Source organism: Pristis pectinata, chromosome 4, assembly GCF_009764475.1.
Source record: "Pristis pectinata isolate sPriPec2 chromosome 4, sPriPec2.1.pri, whole genome shotgun sequence".
In the NCBI taxonomy this organism is placed as follows: domain Eukaryota; kingdom Metazoa; phylum Chordata; class Chondrichthyes; order Rhinopristiformes; family Pristidae; genus Pristis; species Pristis pectinata.
In genome coordinates, this window is record NC_067408.1 from 94438097 (window position 1) to 94458122 (window position 20026).

General features: G+C 41.0%; 1 protein-coding gene across 1 annotated transcript in view; it reads right to left on the reverse strand.

The window, feature by feature from the left end:
- The window catches only part of LOC127569412 (POU domain, class 2, transcription factor 1-like), a 149898-nt gene that overhangs the window by 24110 nt on the left and 105762 nt on the right, over positions 1 to 20026 (reverse strand). Inside the window, 2 exon segments of the mRNA XM_052014027.1 lie at positions 4903 to 5281; positions 19576 to 19684. Of these exon segments, the coding sequence (XP_051869987.1) occupies positions 4903 to 5281; positions 19576 to 19684 (488 nt within the window).

Consider the following 20026-nt stretch of genomic DNA (forward strand, 5'->3'; position numbering starts at 1 on the left):
CATTTAATACATTAATTTCTTCTACTACATAAAGCAAAATTATTGGTAAATCATCTGTTTGGAGGGAGCTCAGGTCCCATTGACATAACCCACTAATCAAACTGAAGCAGCTTCCTTCACTGACTGTAAATGGAGTAACCTTATTAAAGTTCAGAGCAATGGAAATCAGACCTGAGCATATAGTGGAAGGATTGTGTTAACATAAAAGCAAAATCATACATTGAATGAAATACTGGTGGAGGCCTCTTCAATGGAAAATCAATTTTTAATACAAAATACTGTTCCAGAGACCTTGCTGCTATTCTAGTGTTTAAAAAAAACGTGCACAATGCCTTTCATGATCTCAGTGCATTCCCTTTGTGAAATGCTTTGGAATGAAGGACTTGGAAATCAAGCAACTTTTGCAATGGAGGGGGACAGATGAATGGGATATGAGAGATGCAAACGTTGTTGACATTTTACTCCCCAGATTAGTAAGGGAAAATTCTGGGACTTAATGTTTTAATTTATGTGCAGGTACTAATATGATGAAAATTTCTGGAGAGATGACAGGTTTTTAAAAGCTGAAAACCAGGGATAATTCAAAGTTGGTGAAATAACTTTAATTGATAAATTGAAACCTAAAAAATGTACACATCACTTCATCCAAATTTATATTAAAAAAAAATTTGCTACCCTGTGGTTCTTAGATTCCATTTGTACATTCCGTAACGACTGGACAGTTATGCTACATTATTTCATCTCTCCACATCATATAAAGATAAATAAACACAACTAAAATAAAACAAGAGGAAAAAGATTTTGTTCAAATTCTTGTAAAAATTGAAAAAAATATTACCTGGTAAACACAACATTCATCCTCCTGAAGAAATTTAAAAATAAAACAAAAAACCCTATAAGCATTGACATAAGTAGCATACTTAGCTGGGTACAGAACTATACAAATACAAAATATATAATCCTCAATTTAAGATAGTAGTAATTAGTAGATACGTATTGCAATGGATTCCTATTAGTTAACAACTTACTGATCATTAAAAAGAGATAAATGTTCAAGTCAAAATGAGATCAAAGGCTGAATACAGCTGGAAGTAAATGTTTAAGGAGGTATGCTATTGCACCATAGAAAAATTATTCATGAAAATACAGCAAGTTGCCTTGAAGAGCATACACAGCAAATGCCTGAACAACTTTCAAATTTATCCTTACGGGCATTTGGTTCAGACCAACTAAGGATGGCAGATTTCAATACCCTGATGAATATAGAGCAAAAAACAAACAGCTGGAAGAACTCAGCAGATCAGGAAGCATCTGTGGAGGCAGAGGGATAGCTGCAAACTGATGCAAGGTCTTGACCCGAAACGTGGACTATCCCTCTGTTTGCACAGATTCTACTTGACCCACTGAGCTCCTCCAGCAGTTTTTTTGCTCCAGGTTCCAGCATCTGCAGTCTCGTGTTACTTTGATGAATATTACTGAAGATATGCTTTTATGATAATTAATGGTTTCATTAATCACCAGTACTGATAGTAGGATTTTTACCCAAATTTATTTGAACTTAAATCCCCAGCCAACAGGGTAGGATTTGATTACCTCCCTTGATCAATTGTCAGGCCTCTGTACACTCATTCAGTAACTACGCTACAGCACCCCTATTGCATTTTGTAAACAATTGTTGGATTATTCAACTGATTACGTAAATAAACACACTTCACCAAGAGTTGTACTAGAAGCCACTACAATTCCATCATTTGGATAAATAATGCAATATCCCAACATTTACATATGCCTATAGCCAGTAATGCTCAGTTAGCCAAATGCTTAAATTTTCCACCATCTACAGAATACATGCATTCAACATGTACCGTTAGGAAGGCATCGTCAGTGACTTGATGAGCCAAATGAACCCTAAATTCTTCATACCCGTTGGCAGACATCTACTAATGACGTCCACTGATCATCCAACCCTACTGCATTGAAAGGAGGGCTCAAGTGTTATGTTGTTCTAACACTTCATCACAGACTCTCCTTACTTACAATGTCTTCACCCCAGATGAAAGGGTCCATTTTTATGAGCTCAGTCAATTCTGCAACTGACCTGAAAATGGAAAAGTATCTTTCTGCTAAATGAGACATACAATTCCAGTAAGGAACTGAGAACTTAATTCATCATATCCAGAACATCCTTTTAGGAAAAAAGGTTAAAATTACTAAGGATTTATTTAAAGCTAATCTACTACCTTTAATTGACCACGTTAAACAATTATTTACTAAATGGTCCCCACTGTCTTCATCATTGGTAGGCCGAATTAATGCGGTTAAGATGAATATTTTACCAAAATTTTTATATTTATTTCAAGCAATTTCAACTTTTGTCCTGAAATCTTTTTTTGACACTATTGATTCTAAAATTCATTCATATATTTGGCAGAACAAAAACCCAAGATTGAGTAAGAAATATTTACAAAAACTAAAAAAGGATGGTGGTATGGCCTTGCCTAACTTTAGATTATATTATTGGGCAATCAATATTAGATATTTAATTTTTTGGATACAAGATTCAGATGCAATTCAACGCCCCAACTGGGTACACCTTCAGTCCCAATCAGTACTTGAATTTTCATTAGTTTCTATTTTAGGAGCTCCACTCCCTTTTGCACTTACCAAATTAAGTAAACATATGATTAACCCAATTGTTAAACATACAATACGAATATGGTTTCAATTTTGTAAATTTTTTGGATTGAATAAATTTAATCTATCAAGTCCCATTCAATCTAATTATTTCTTTCATCCATCCAGAGTTGATTCAGCGTTTTCCATATAGAAAAGGAAGGGAATAGTATGTTTTCATGATTTATTCATTGATAACTGTTTTTCATCCTCTGAACAATTGTTTAACAAATACAATTTGCCTAGATCACACTTTTTTCCATATTTGCAGATTAGAAATTTTTTAAAAGCTACTATACCCTCTTTTCCGACACCTTACAAAACTGAAATTATGGAAAAAATTTTCGGTTTTAATCCTTGTCAGAAGGGCTTGATAGCAATAATCTATGATCTAATTATGAAAATTCGTTCAGAACCACTGGACAAAATTAAGAATGAGTGGGAAAGTGAACTCCAGACATCTATACCTACAGAGACTTGGAAGAAAATTCTTCATTTAGTTAATACGTCTTCAATGTGTGCCAGACATTCTTTGATACAGTTTAAGGTAGTTCACAAGACCCATATGCAAAAGATAAGCTGGCTCGTTTTTATCAACATATAAATCCTATATGTGACAGATGTAAATCGAATGTGGCTTCTTTGACACATATGTTTTGGTCCTGTCCTCTTTTGGAAAAATATTGGAAAGATATTTTTAACATTATTTCAAATGTATTGAAGATTGATTTACAACCTCATGCTATCACTGCAATTCTTGGATTACCAAGGATAGAGTCTGGCCATCTATTTGCCTCCGCTAACCGTATGATTGCCTTTGTTACCTTAATGGCCGAACGATCCATTTTGCTTAAATGGAAGGATCCAATACCCCCTACTACTTTTCAATGGTTCTCTCAAACTATATCATGTTTAAACTTGGAAAAAATTAGGAGTGGTACTGTTGATCCTTCGCTTAAACTTGGGGAAGTTTGGAGTCCATTTATTCAATATTTTCACATGATATAGATCCCCTTGTAATAACCTTTCAACTTAGACGAATAGAGTTGGCGACATAATATTGCTCTGTTTCTACTGAGAAATTTCAGTCCAGTTTTTTTTTGTTTTTTTTTAAATTTTTTTTCTTTAGCTTAGTTTGGTTTGATGTACTGTTTATAAATTTTCTTATTGTTTTGGGGATTTTTTTTCTTTCTTCTATATTTTATAATAAATCTTTTTCTTTCCTTTCTTTTATATTATATTCATTCACTAAGAGATCGTTGGATCTACAGATTTTTTTTATATACTTTATTGTTTTTTATGATTATCCGTGCCATGGTTGTTCTTCCGATCTCTTTGTATTACATGTACAAACATTGATGTTATACATTAATCTGTATTAATTTGAAAACTAATAAAAAGATTGAAAAAGAAAAGGAAAGAAGTGTCCACATTAACTGTTTGTCTCAAGTCTCACGCACGTGTCCGCGTTTAAACATGCATCACTTTCATCAATTTTTTTTTTGGTTACCTAGACTAGGTTAACTAGACTAGGTTAACTATAGCCTCTTAGATTTTATGAGGTATTTTCACTCTGCAAGGTAACAATAAGTAAACTGAGGAATTTGGTAGAGATGTGAAGGATATTTCTTAAGCATTGAAAATTTGCAGAAATCTGCAAACACATTATAAATGCCAAAGAAATAATAAATGCAAGCTATCTGTAGTGCAGGAAAAACATGTTTATTGCTGATACCATTTGAAAATGAATGAGTCTTGGTACATACAAGGGATTTTGTATCTTATTGCTCCCTGCCACTCAAATATTTCTCCACATTATTCCTAGTTCATATATTACCAACCTTTTCCCTCTTCCCCACAGTAAATCTAAACAGTACTCTGCCATTCAAAATGATGAATATTATTTGACTATCCAGCTCAACCTCTTGACAGCTCTATCTCCTCTAAGCTGAATGTTCCAAATCACCTATGTCTAGAAGCTTAAAAGATGAGAAATATTTGTAACATAAATGTAACAGCCCATATCAAAATTTTTATTTTATTTTTGAGAAGGAAAAAATCATGTTTCCATTGTAATCACAAATAATTCAATTCCTCCCCACCACACAAGAAAAAGCAGGATGAATCCTTTATTCGATATGTTACATTGGAATATTACATCTTAAAAGTATACATTCACACATATGTAGAGATATAATCCATTAATGACTGAATGTAGTGAAGACTTACCCGGCTGCAAACTGAGGGGCTGACATGAGGCCAGGATTGGCTAGTCCTGCAGCAGCAGCCATGGCTGCTAGGCTTGGATTGGTAGCAAGCCCAGCACCAGTGGGTACCTGTGCAGCTCCTGCTTGTAGCGCAGTGCCAGCTGTCTGCAGTCCAGAAGCTGACACCATGATTTGGCTTGTGCACAAAGGATTTACTAAGCCAGTTGAGGTTGTCTGTGTGGTATTTGTATCACTGCTGCTGGATGACTCAGTCACTGAAATAGACGCTGATGGTGAAGGGGTTAGAGCTGGAGAAGTGACTGTTGACGTGGAAACTGCAGAAGATAGGCCGGTGATTACAGACGCCACATTTGTTGGAGCTGTCCCTGATGCAGTTGTACCTAGAGGACAAATAACGTTAGCATTTTAATATAGACTTTGCTGCACATTTTATTTCTGAAGGAATTGACAGAATAATGAAAATGATGAAAAATATGCATCCAAGACAATTAGGATATACTAATTGGAAAGTTCTGAGGGAGTGATCCAATAGTGTTCTTTGAAGTTTGATAGGATAGATAAAATAAGAGTGTGATAGAATGCAAAAGAATTTCAGACATTTGAGGCAAATTACATGGAAACATTAAAAGGAAAGCTCGATAATCACATGAAAAACAAAGAGATAGAAAGTTAGAGTTAGGTCCTGAAAAAAGACTATAGAGTATTAGGAAGGAAGTTGAGAAACAGGACCTCAAAGCTAGTAATTTCCAGGCTAAGTGACAGTGGGTATAGGAACAGAATGAGGAGGAGGTTAAATGTGTGGCTGAGGGATTGGAGTAAGGAGCAGGGATTCAGATTTCTGGATCACTGGGGCCTCTTTTGGGGCAGGTATGACCTGTTCAAAGAGGACTTGGATGGCTCAGGGACTGGAATGGTTGCTTCAAGTGCTGGGTTTTAGATGCTTCAGAAAGGACAGGGAGGGAGGTAAAAGAGGTGGGGGAGTGGCACTGTTGATCAGAGATAGTGTCATGGCTGCGGAAAAGGTGGACGTCATGGAGGGACTGTCTACGGAGTCTCTGTGGGTGGAGGTTAGGAACAGGAAGGGGTCAATAACTTTACTGGGTGTTTTTTTTATAGGCTGCCCAATAGTAACAGAGATATTGAGGAGCAGATAGGAAAGCAGATCCTAGAAAGGTGTGAGAGTAACAGAGTTGTTGTGATGGGGGAGTTTTAATTTCCCAAACATCGATTGGCATCTCCAGACAGTGAGGGGTTTAGATGGGAAGGAGTTTGTTAAGTGTGTTCAGGAAGGATTCTTGACACAATATGTAGATAGGCCTACAAGAGGAGAGGCTGTGCTTGATTTGGTATTGGGAAATGAACCTGGTCAGGTGTCAGATCTCTCAGTGGGTGAACATTTTGGTGATAGTGATCATAATTCTATCTCTTTTACATTAGAACTGGAGAGAGATAGGAACAGACAGACTAGAAAGGCGTTTACTTGGAGTAAGGGGAATTAGGAGGCTCTCAGGCAGGTAATTGGAAGATTAGATTGAGAACAGATGTTCTCAGGGAAAAGTACGGAAGAAATGTGGCAAATATTCAGGGGATATTTGTGTAGAGTTCTGCATAGGCATGTTCCAGTGAGGCAAGGGAGTCACGAGAGGATACAGGAACTGTGGTGTACAAAGGCTATAATAAATCTAGTCAAAAGCAAAAGAAAAGCTTACAAAAGGTACAGAGAACTAGGGAATGTTAGAGATCTGGAAGAGTATAAGGCTAATAGGAAGGAGCTTAAGAAGGAGATTAGGAGAGCCAGAAGGGGGCATGAGAAGGCCTTGGTGGGCAGGATTAAGGAAAACCCCAAGGCATTCTACAGGTATGTGAAGAGCAAGAGGATAAGGTGCAAAAGAATAGGGCCTATCAAGTGCAGTAGTGGGAAAGTGTGTATGGATCCGGAAGAAACGGCGGAGGTATTTAATGAATACTTTACGTCAGTATTCACAATGGAAAAAGATCTGGGGGATTGTAATGGGGATTTGCAGTGGGCTGAAAAGCTTGAGTATGTAGATATTAGGAAAGAGGTGCTGAAACTTTTGGAAAGCATCAAGTTGGATAAGTCACCGGGACCGGATGAGTTGTACCCCAGACTGCTATGGAAGGCGAGGGAAAAGATTGCAGAGTCTCTGACGATGATCTTTGCATCGTTGATGGAGACGGGAGAGGTTCCGGAAGATTGGAGCACTGCGGATGTTGTTCCCTTATTCAAGAAAGGGAGTAGGGATAGCCCAGGGAATTATAGACCGGTGAGTCTCACCTCAGTGGTCGGTAAGCTAATGGAAAAGATCCCGAGAGGTAGGATTTATGAACATTTGAAGAGGTATAATATGATTAGGAATAGCCAGCATGGCTTTGTCAAGGGCGGGTCCTGCCTTACAAGCCTGATTGAATTTTTTTTGAGGATGTGACTAAACACATTGATGAAGGGAGAGCAGTAGATGTAGTGTATATGGATTTCAGCAAAGCGTTTGATAAGGTACCCCATGCAAGGCTTATTGAAAAAGTAAGGAGCCATGGGATCCAAGGGGGCATTGCAGTGTGGATTCAGAACTGGCTGGCCCACAGAAGGCAAAGAGTTGTTGTTGAAGGGTCGTATTCTGCGTGGAGGTCGGTGACCAGTGGTGTACCTCAGGGATCTGTACTGGGACCCTTACTATTTGTGATTTTCATAAATGACCGGGATGAGGAAGTGGAAGGGTGGGTTAGTAAGTTTGCGGATGACACGAAGGTTGGGGGCGTTGTGGATAGTTTGGAGGGCTGTCAGAGGTTACAGAGGGACAAAGATAGGATGCAGAGTTGGGCTGAGAAGTGGCAGATGCAGTTCAACCCAGATAAGTGAAGTGGTTCATTTTGGTAGGTCAAATATGTTGGCGAAATATAGTATTAATGGTAGGACTCTTGGTAGCGTGGAGGATCAGAGGGATCTTGGGGTCCGAGTCCATAGGACGCTCAAAGCGGCTGCGCAGGTTGACTCTGTGGTTAAGGCGGCATATGGTGTATTGTCCTTCATCAATCGGGGAATTGAATTTAGGAGCCGAGAGGTATTATTGCAGCTATATAGGTCCCTGGTCAGACCCCACTTGGAGTATTGTGCTCAGTTCTGGTCGCCTCACTACAGGAAGGATGTGGAAGCCACAGAAAGGGTGCAGAGGAGATTTACTAGGATGCTGCCTGAAATGCAGAGCATGCCTTATGAAAGTAGGTTGAGGGAACTCGGCCTTTTCTCCTTGGAGCGACGGAGGATGAGTGGGGACCTGATAGAGGTATACAAGATGATGAGAGGTAGTGATCGGGTAGATAGTCAGAGGCTCTTCCCCAGGACTGAAATGGTGGCCACAAGAGGATATAGGTTTAAGGTGCTGGGGAGTAGGTATAGAGGAGATGTCAGGGGTAAGTTTTTTTTTTACTCAGAGAGCAGTGAGTGCGTGGAATGGGCTGCCGGCAACAGTGGTGGAGGCAGATACGATAGGGTCTTTTAGAGACTGTTAGATAGGTACATGGAGCTGAGAAAAATAGAGGGCTATGGGTAAGCCTAGTAATTTCTAGGGTAGGTTCATGTTCGGCACAGCTTTGTGGGCCGAAGGGCCTGAATTGTGCTGTAGTTTTTCTATGTGCTATGTTCTAGAACCAAAGGACTGCAGATACTGGAGCCTAGATGAAAAGTTATGTCTGGTCCTCGAGTTGAGGTTCTAAATTGGAGAAAGGCCAATTTTGTAGAAGTGAGAAAGGATCTAGGAAGAGTGGATTGGATAAGTTGTTTTCTGGCAAGAATGTGTTCAGTAAGTGGGAGGCCTTCAAAGACGAAATTTTGAGAGTGCAGAGTTTGCATGTTCCTGCCAGGATTAAAGGCAAAGTTAACAGACATAGGGAACCTTGGTTTTCAAGGGATATTGGCGATCTGGTTAAGAAAAAGAGAGAGGTGTATAGCAGGTATAGGCAACTACGAACAAATGAGGTACTTGAAGAGTATAGAAATTGTAAGAAAATACTAAAGGAGGAGATCAGGAAGGCAAAAAAGAGACATGAGGTTGCCTTGGCAGATAATGTGAAGATAAACCCGAAGGGCTTCTACAAGTATATTAAAAGGATAGTAAGGGACAAAATTGGTCCCCTAGAAGATCAGAGTGGTTGTCTATGTGTGGAGCCTCAGGAGATGGGGGAGATCTTAAACTGTGTTTTTGGTACCAGTATTTACTCAGGAAACTGGCATAGTGTATATGGAAGGAAGGGAAACAAGCAGTAGTGTCATGGAACATATAGAGATTAAAGAGGAGGAGGTGCTTGCTGCCTTACAGCGAATAAAGGTAGATAAATCCCCCGGGCCTGACAAGATATTTCCTGGGACCTTGAGAGAGACACGTGTAGAAATTGCAGGGGCCCTGGCAGATATATTTAAAATGTCCTTAGCCAAGGGTGCGGTGCCAGAGGACTGGAGGGTAGCTCATGTTGTTCCATTGTTTAAAAAAGGCTCTAAAAGTAAACCAGGTAATTACAGGCCAGTGAGCCTGACATCAGTAGTAGGTAAATTATTGGAAGGTGTTCTGAGAGATCGGATATACAAGTATTTGGACAACCAAGGGCTGATTAAGGATAGTCAGCATGGCTTTGTGTGTTTAATGAATCTTGTAGAGTTTTTCAAGGAGGTTACCAAGAAAGTAGATGAAGGAAAGGCTGTGGATGATGTCTACCTGGACTTTAGTAAGGCCTTTGACAAGGTCCCACATGGGAGGTTAGTTCAGAAGGTTCAGGCACTCGGTATCCATGGAGAGGTTGTAAACTGGATTCGAAATTGGCTGTGTGGGAGAAGACAGAGAGTGGTAGTGGATGCTTGTTTCTCAGACTGGAGGCCTGTGACTAGTGGTGTGCCTCAGGGATCTGTGCTGGGACCATTGTTGTTTGTTGTCTATATCAATGATCTAGATGATAATGTGGTAAATTGGATCAGCAAGTTTGCTGATGACATTAAGATTGGAGGCGTTGTGGACAGCAAGGAAGGCTTTCAAAGCTTGCAGAGGGATCTGAACCAACTGGAAGAATGGGCCAGAAAATGGCAGATGGAATTTAATGCAGACAAGTCTGAGGTGTTGCATTTTGGAAGGACAAATCAAGGTAGGACATACACAGTAAATGGTAGGGCACTAAAGAATGCGGAGGAACAAAGGGATCTAGTTCAGATACATAATTCCCTGAAAGTGGCGTCACAGGTAGACAGGGTTGTAAAGGCGGCTTATGGCATCCTGGCATTCATAAATCAAAGTATTGAGTATAGGAGTTGGGATTTTATGGTGAGGTTATATAAGACATTGGTGAGGCCAAATTTGGAGTATTGTGTGCAGTTCTGGTCACCTAACTATCGCAAGGATATCAGTAAGATTGAGAGAGTGTAGAGAAGGTTTACTAGAATGTTGCCGGGTCTTCAGGAGTTGAGTTACAGGGAAAGATTGAACAGGTTAGGACTTCATTCCTTGGAGCGCAAAAGAATGAGGGGAGATTTGATAGAGGTTTACAAAATTATGAGGGGTATAGACAGCGTAAATGCAAGTAGGCTGTTTCCACCTAGATTAGGAGAGATAAGTACGAGAGGACATGGCTTTGGGTGAAAGGGGAAAGGTTTAGGGGGAACATTAGGGGGATCTTGTTCACTCAGAGAATAGTGGGAGTGTGGAACGAGCTGCCATCTGACATGGTAAATGCGGGCTCGCTCTTAAGTTTTAAGAATAAATTGGATAGATACATGGATGGGAGAGGTCTGGAGGGTTATGGACTGGGTGCAGGTCAATGGGACTAGTGGAATAAAGTTTTGGCACAGACTAGAAGGGCCAAATGGCCTGTTTTCTGTGCTGTAGTGTTCTATGGTTCTAGAAAGAAATAGACTGGCGGAAGACTCCTGTGGACAATAAACAGCAGCATACACCTGTTAAAGCTAAATGGACAGCTTCTGCCCTGTACTCATTATGTAGATAGAGTGGAGCTTTTCTCCTTGGAAGAGAGATTGGGTGGGGATCTGAAAGAGGTATTTACAATTATGATCCAGATTGATTAGACAGAAAATGTTCCCATTCACAGAAATGTCAAGAATCTGAGGGCAAAGAATGAAGGCGATCCAAAAAAGAACCAAAATTGACATGAGGATTTTTTTTATTTAAAAAGGAGCAGCTGGTTAAATATGGAATGCAGAGTTGGGTGAGTAGTCACTGAGTTGTACAGCACAGAAACGTATCCTTCAGCTCACCATGTCCATGGCAACCTTTGCACCCATCTACACCAATCCCATCTGCCCACATTAGAACTGTGTCCTTCTTTGCCTTGCCTTTTCAAGTGCCTATCTAAATCTCTTTTAAGTATGGCAACCATAAATGATTCCATCGTTGTCTCTGACCACAATTCCATATATCAACCACTCTGTGTAAAACAAAACTTAACACTCAGACCCCTCTTTGAAACTCCTTCCTCTTAAGATCCATGCCTTCCCCTTTTTGATACCGTTACCATGGGAAAAAATATTCTATTTATCCTATCTATGCCTCTCAGAATTTTATATACCTCTATCAGATCATCCCTCGATCACCTTGGCTCCAGGAGAAAGGTCAGCCTATCCAATCTCTTTTCACCATTTAAAGGGGAACTGGATACGTACTTGAAAGAGGAAAAATAAAAGGAGGGCTATGGAGAGTTGATGGGGAACTGGGACAAGCTGGATTGTTGTTTCATAGAGTTGGCAATAATTCAATGGGCAGTCAATCTACTTCTGCAATCCTGTGGCCCTGGGTTTAAGTGGGGGAGATCCGTCCAGGATCCTGCTCCTGATAATTACCCAATGGCTGCATGCTAATATGGGAAACCACACGACCTTCCAAAACTTGATCATTATCCAGTCACTCTGCACTAAGGTGGGGAAATCAGACCAGGTTCTTCCTCCTGGTCATTACTCAATAAAGCTGGGTGAGTGGGAGTAAATCAGCCTAATTTACAGCTGTTGATCATAATATAGAGATCCTGGATTGCAAAGCAGAAAATCAGATCAGGTTCCTACTCCTGATCATTTATCTTTCCCCTGGAGCTAGGCTGGGGAAATCAGCCAATGCCCAGCTCGTGATCATTACAGACTGATGTGAGGACGTGTTGCTATCCCCACACATAAGAATCTGGAATGCACAGCCAAGATGGGGTGAAAGAAAAAGTTTAAATCATGGTGTTCAAAGGGAAACTGAAGGAATACTTGAAAAGAAAAAATTGGAAGATTGTAGGAGTGGGAATAATTGGATTGCTCTTGTATATTGCCAGCATAAACTCGATGGGACAAAAGCCTCCCTGTGTTGCAACCTTTAATAATTTGCATTAAAGCAAACAACACAAGTCAATAGAGCTTGAATAATACATACACTCTGTTGAGCCAAAAGAACCATTAAATCCAAAGCTAGATCTGCATTCCATCAGTGTGCAGTACCAACTAAAGAAAATGCAGCTTGACATGCAAGTTACAATAATGTCATTCTGTTCCACATCTTCACAGCTCTGATAAAAATACCTATTCATGAAAGCTATTTAACAATTATGTAAAAACTTGCATTAATATATTGCCTTTCAGCAGGACAGATGGCATCCATGGAGAGGGTGGGAGAAAGGGTGTGTCGAAGAGAGGTAGAGAGAGAGGTAGAGAGAGAGGTAGAGAGAGAGGTAGAGAGAGAGGTAGAGAGAGAGGTAGAGAGAGAGGTAGAGAGAGAGGTAGAGAGAGAGGTAGAGAGAGAGAGAGGTAGAGAGAGAGAGAGGTAGAGAGAGAGAGAGGTAGAGAGAGAGAGAGGTAGAGAGAGAGAGAGGTAGAGAGAGAGAGAGGTAGAGAGAGAGAGAGGTAGAGAGAGAGAGAGGTAGAGAGAGAGGTAGAGAGAGAGGGATAGAGAGAGAGAGATAGAGAGAGAGAGATAGAGAGAGAGAGATAGAGAGAGAGAGATAGAGAGAGAGAGATAGAGAGAGAGAGATAGAGAGAGAGAGATAGAGAGAGAGAGAGAGAGAGAGAGAGATAGAGAGAGAGAGAGAGAGATAGAGAGAGAGAGAGAGAGAGAGATAGAGAGAGAGAGATAGAGAGAGAGAGATAGAGAGAGAGAGATAGAGAGAGAGAGATAGAGAGAGAGAGAGAGAGAGATAGAGAGAGAGAGATAGAGAGAGAGAGATAGAGAGAGAGAGATAGAGAGAGAGAGAGATAGAGAGAGATAGAGATAGAGATAGAGAGAGAGAGAGAGAGAGAGAGAGAGAGAGAGAAGGTGGACAGAGGGTGAGAGTGAGAAGCAATAGTCCAAATGCGACCTAATCCAAGTTTTATACAACAGCAACGTGACTTCCTGACTCTTATACTCAATGCCCCGACCAATGAAGGCCTTCTTTACCACCCTATTTGTGTTGCCACTTGCAAGAAGCTATTCCTCTGTACATTGGTGAGAGAACGGAGTGCGCCGGAAATTAATGAGGAGTGAGTTTTTTTTCTTTCCAGCGTTCGGGATAGCAGCGAGTGACTGCGCAGGTGCATGACGTCACTTGGAAGCGCATGGGCGATTTAAAAAGTGCCATATCCAGCGGGCAGCATTGGAGCAGGCAGCTGAGTGAGAGAGAGTGGTTTGGGCTTTGGCTCAACGGGCTTCGGTGAGACTGGGTAAGAGGTGAAATTTATAGAGAGGGGGTAAGTTATTGGTTTATTTATTTATCTCAGTGGTATTTAGCAATATGCATCTGGCGTTGGTCTTATGTTTGGAGTGTCAGATGTGGGGACCCTGGGAGACTACCAGACTCCCCAATAACTACATCTGCACAAAGTGCACCGAGATGCAGCTCCTCAAGGAACGGGTTGAGAGTCTGGAGCAACAGCTCGATGACCTTCGGCTGATTAGGGAGAACAAGCAGGAAATAGACAGGAGTTATAAAGAGTTTGTAGAGAGTACCTCTGTGGCAGTCCTCCTCAAAAATCGGTATCTCATTTTAGATTCCATTGGAGAGGATGACCTGACAGAGGAAGACCATGGCAACCAGGACCTTGGCACCGTGCCTGGTACTGTGGTCCAGCGGGGAAAGAGAAATGCAGTGGTTATTGGAGATTCTATAGTGAGGGGTACGGATAACAGATTCTGCGAAACCGACAATGAATCTCAAGTGGTGTGTTGCCTCCCTGGTGCCAGGGTACAGGATGTCACGGACCAGGTCCAGAATATTCTGAGGGGAGAGGGTGAGCAGCCAGAAGTCTTGGTACATGTAGGTACCAATGACATAGGTAGAAAAAGAGAAGAGGTCCTGAAGGAGGAATACAAGGAGTTAGGGAGAAAGTTGAGAAGTAGGACCTCAAGGGTGGTAATTTCAGGATTACTACCTGTGCCACATGCCAATGGTAGAAAGAATAGACAGCTCTGGCAGATGAATGCGTAGCTGAGTGACTGGTGCAGGGGGCAGGGCTTCAGATTTCTGGATCATTGGGACCTTTTTTGGGGGAGGCGTGACCTATTCACTAAGGATAGGTTGCACCTAAACTCCAAAGGGTCCAATATCCTGGTGGGAATGTTTAATTTAGCTGTTGGGGAAGGTTTAAACTAATCTGGCAGGGGGATGTTAAGATACAAGATGTTAGGGTAAGGGAGGAAGTTTATAGAACCAAGTCCAAGACAGTGTGCAGTGAGGATGGCAAGAAGGACAGGCAGGTGAGAAGTCAGGATAATTTGCTGAACAATAGAAGTACAACAAAATCAATAGCAGATACTGGACTAAATGTACTATATTTAAATGCACGTAGCATTAGGAATAAAGTAGATGACCTAGTGGCACAACTACAGGTTAATAAATACGACATTGTAGCAATCACCGAGTCATGGCTTTATGACAGATGTGATTGCAAACTGGATGTCCAGGGGTACACAGTGTATAGGAAGGATAGGTGGGTAGGCAGAGGGGGAGGTGTGGCCATGATGGTTAGTAATGATATAAATCAATAGAAAGGAAGGACATTGGGTCAGAAGAGGCGGAATCCTTATGGGTGGAGCTAAAAAATAGCAAGGGTAAAAGGACGATAGTAGCAGTTATATATAGGCCCCCTAATAGCAGTCAGGAAGTGGACAATAAGTTGCAGTTTGAAATAGAAAAAGCGTGCCAAAGTGACAATGTGAAGATAATTATGGGGGATTTTAACATGAAGGTGGATTGGGAAATCCAGCAAGGCAGTAGGTCTCAGGAGAGTGAGTTTGTGGAATGTCTACGGGACGGTTTTTTGGAGCAACTTGTTGATAAGCCCACCAGGGGATCGGCTGTTTTGGATTGGGTGCTGTGTAATGAACCGGAGGTGATTAGGGAACTAAAGGTAAAGGAACCATTGGGAACTAGTGATCACAATATGATTGAGTTCAGTTTCAAATTTGAGAAGGAGAAGCTGATAACTGGTGTTATCGATATTTCAGTGGAACAAAGGAAATTACAGTGGTATGAGAGAGGAGTTGGCACAAATTGATTGGAAAAGCAAGCTAGCTGGAGGGACAGCGGAGCAGAAATGGAAGGAATTTCTACAAGAAATAAGGAAAATGCAGGATAGATATATTCCAAGAAAAAAGGTTTTGAATGGAAAAAAGGCACAAATGTGGATAACGAGGGAGGTGAACACTAAAACAAAAGCAAAAGGGAGGGCATACAAGGAAGCAAAAATTAGTGGGAAAACAGAAGACTGGGAAACTTTTAAAAACCTGCAGAAAGAAACTAAGAAGGTCATTAGGAAAGAAAAGATGAATTATGAAAGGAAGTTAGCAGATAACATTCAAAAGGATACTACGAGTTTTTTTTAAATATATAAGGAGTAAAAGACTGACACGGGTTGATATAGGACCAATTGATAATGGTGCGGGAGAGATTATAATGGATGATAAAGAGATGGCAGAAGAACTAAATGAGTATTTTGCATCGGTCTGCACTGTGGAGGACATCAGCAATATACCAGTTAGTCAGGGGTCTCATGGAATGGAACTAAGTTCAGTTAAGATTACTAGAGAGAAGGTGCTAGGAAAACTAAATGGGCTAAAGACTTATCAGTCTCCCGGACCAGATGAGGTGCATCCCCGGGTTCTGAAGGAGGTGGCTTTAGAGATAGCAGAGGCATTGGTGATAATTTTTCAGAAATCGATAAGACTCCGGCATGGTTCTGGAGGACTGGAGGGTCGCAAATGTAGTTCCGCTGTATAAGAAAGGTGGGAGGCAACATAAAGGAAATTACAGACCTATTAGTCTGACATCAGTGGTGGGAAAGTTATTGGAATCGATCCTCAAGGTTGGGGTTATGGAATACCTAGAGGTGCAAGGCAAGATAGGTCCTAGCCATCATGGTTTTGTGAAGGGAAGATCCTGCCTGATCAACCTATTGGAGTTTTTTGAAGAAATCACAAGTCGGGTGGATAAGGGAGAGGCAGTAGATGTTGTGTATTTAGACTTTCAAAAGGCCTTCGACAAGGTGCCGCATAAGAGACTGATTAATAAGATGAGAGGTCATGGAATTACAGGTAGGACAACAGAATGGGTGGAGCACTGGCTGGTTGGCAGGAAGCAAAGGGTGGGAATAAAAGAATCTTGTTCTGGTTGGCTACCAGTTACTAGTGGTGTTCCGCAGGGGTCGGTGTTGGGGCCGCTTCTTTTTACCTTGTACATTGACGATTTGGATGATGGAGTAAATGGTTTTGTGGCTAAGTTTGTGGATGACACCAAGATAGGTGGAGGAGTAGGGAGTATTGAGGAGACAGGAAGGTTGCAGAGAGACCTTGATAGTTTAGGAGAATGGGCAAGGAAATGGCAGATGAGATTCAATGTTGAGAAATGTGCAGCTGTACACTTTGGAAACAGAGATAAATGGGCAGATTATTATCTAGAAGGAGGGAAAATTCAAGATACAGAAGTACAAAGGGACTTGGGGGTACTCGTGCAGGATACCCTAAAGGTTAACCACCAGGTCGGATCGGTGGTAAAGAAAGCAAATGCTATGTTGGCATTCATTTCAGAGGTATAGTGTATAAAAGTAAAGAAGTGTTGATGAGGCTCTACGGGGCACTAGTGAGGCCTCATTTGGAATACTGTGCACAGTTTTGGGCCCCATATCTTAGGAAAGATGTACTGATGTTGGAGAGGGTTCAGAGGAGATTTACAAGGATGATTCCCGAAATAAAAGGGCTTACGTATGATGAGCGTTTGTCGGCTCTTGGACTGTACTCACTGAAGTACAGAAGAATGAGAGGGGACCTCACAGAGACATTTAAAATGTTGAAAGGACTGGACAGAGTAGATGTGGCTAGGCTGTTTCCCTTGGTGGGTGAGTCCAAGACCAGAGGGCACAATCTTAGAAATAGAGGGTACAGGTTTAAAACAGAGATGAGGAAAAATTTCTTTAGCCAGAGGGTGGTGAATTTGTGGAATTCCTTGCCAGGTACAGCAGTGGAGGCCAGATCATTGGAGACGTTTAAGGAAGAGATAGATAGATATCTAAATAGTCGGGGTATCAAGGGATATGGGTATAAGGCCGGAAATTGGGGTTAGAATAGTGTGTTTTTTTTGCACCCCCCCCCCCCCCCCAATTTCTCATTTCTTTTTCTTTTTTCCCTTTTCCTTGGAGCAGACTCAATGGGCCGAATGGCCTACTTCTGCTCCCTTGTCTTGTGATCTATGCTCCCAAGGGTCCTGCCATTTACAGTATACTTTCTTCTTATATTTGATTTCCCAAAGTGCAAAACCTCACGCTTGCCCGGATTATATATCTGCCATGTCTCCACCTACATCTGCAGCTGATCTACATCCTGCTGTATCTTTTAACGATCTTATTCACTACCCACGGCTCCACCAATTTTTGTGTCATTCATATACTATTCAGCCCATCTACATTTTCATCCAAATCATTTATATATCACAAATAACAGAGATCCCAGCACTGATCCCTTGGAATACCACTAGTCACAGACTTCCAGTCAGAATAAAACCACCTCACAAGTGACCATGGATCCAATGCACCTTAATCTTCTGGATCAGCCTACCACAAGGGACCTTGCTGAAAGCTTTACTAAAGTCCATGTAGGCAACATCCACTGCCCTTCCCTCATCAATCATCTTTGCCACCTCCTCAAAAAATTCAATCAAGTTTGTAAGATGTGACCTGCCCTGTACAAAGCCATGCTGACTGTTCCTAATAAGCCCATGCTTTTCCAAATGTGAGTAATAATTCAAGTCTGCTTCTCTGGAACTAATGCAAGGACACACCCATGCACAACCTCCTTTTTCTCCTTTCGCCACATTAAAATGGAAAATGAATCAGAACAAATTAAAAAAAACTCACAACATGCATAGATCTGAAGTAATATTTGGAATGTTACTTAATACCAATGCTACTAAATAAACTAGAAAGCATCCTATCTGGATGCATCACGGCTTGGTATGGCAACTGCTCTGCCAAGGAACGCAAGAAACTGCAGAGAGTTGTGGACACAGCCCAGCGCATCATGGACACCAGCCTCCCCTCCTTGGACTCTGTCTTTACCTCTCGTTATCTTGGTGAAGCAGCCAGCATAATCAAAGACCCCACCCACCCGGGACATTCTCTCTTCTCTCCTCTTCCATCGGGTAGGAGATACAGGAGCCGGAGGGCATGTACCACCAGACTTAAGAACAGCTTCTACCCCACTGTGATAGACTATCGAACGGTTCCCTTACACAATGAGATGGACTATGACCTCACGATCTACCTTGTTGTGACCTTGCATATTATTGCACTGCACTTTCTCTGTAGCTGTGACACTTTATTCGGTACTGTTATTGTTTTTACCTGTACTACAGCAATGCACTCTGTACTAACTCAATGTAACTGCACTGTGTAATGAATTGATCTGTACGATTGGTTTGTAAGACAAGCTTTTCACTGTACCTCGGTACAAGTGACAATAATAAACCAATACCAATATTTTTCAATTATTGGTGCTGGCTAACTAATTGGCACTTTACACTCCTTAAATATGCTCCCTCACAGTCATTAATACGTTTCCATTGTCTATTATGGCCAACACTGCTTTTTATTTATATCAGCAGCTCTATTACTTTGAGACCCATTCTCACTATTTGATGTCTTTCAATTTACAAAGACAGGAGGGAATATTTTTCATAATCATTATGTTTATTTCCATACACCAGAGCTTGTGCCTCATGCCAATGTCAAATAATAAACAAAAGGCAGCTTCACCATTGCGGTGTAAAAAAAAGGAGGCAAAGCATTTCAGACATCATGTTTCAAACAACCTACGTGCAATCAAGTCCAAAAATCGCATAGGAATGTTTTATCTGTCCAATTTCACTATCTGACCGTTGATCATCTTGTTTCACACCACCTTCAAGTAATAAATTGGGGACTTCCATTCACTCAGATTGCAATGAATTACAATGGAAGGAGTGATTTCCCTCTTGATTCATAAAGTAAATCAGAATCAATTTGGCTACACTTATAGCTGGTCCCAAAGAAAAACCCTGTAACTTGGTACTTAGAAAGTAGATTTTCATTACTACTGTTAAAATGGATTTAAATTCAAAAGGTACGTTAGAAAAAATTGGATCACATTACCTGTCTATACTTGTTTGATTAGCAGCAACTTCTCACCTGAAATGCTGAAGCTTGTCACACCAGCACTGGATACAGGCATCTGCATTGCATTTACAGCCAGAGTAGTTGGTGTACTACTTGTCACAAGGTTACTAGTGCTAGCCACCTATTTAAAAGAATCCGGACATTTAGTAACATTCAATAATATTAATCTGTAGGGTAGAAACAAAATCAAACAATTATTAATAGCTTATGGAAAACTTTTAAAATCATTTTATTGACAAAGCACATTTAATTTTTATTGACACCAGGTGTTGACTAAATTTTGAGGGCCAACTCTGAATTTCATGAATTATGCATTAATTAAGGAGAGCAAAAAAACCCAATTTTTGCTAATGTATTCCTTTCACTATGACTTAGTGAGAAGATGGCCAAATAGTAATCTCACCATTCCTCTCACCTCCCCTGTCACATCTCAATAAGAACTGCAAGTAGTCAGGGTCAAACT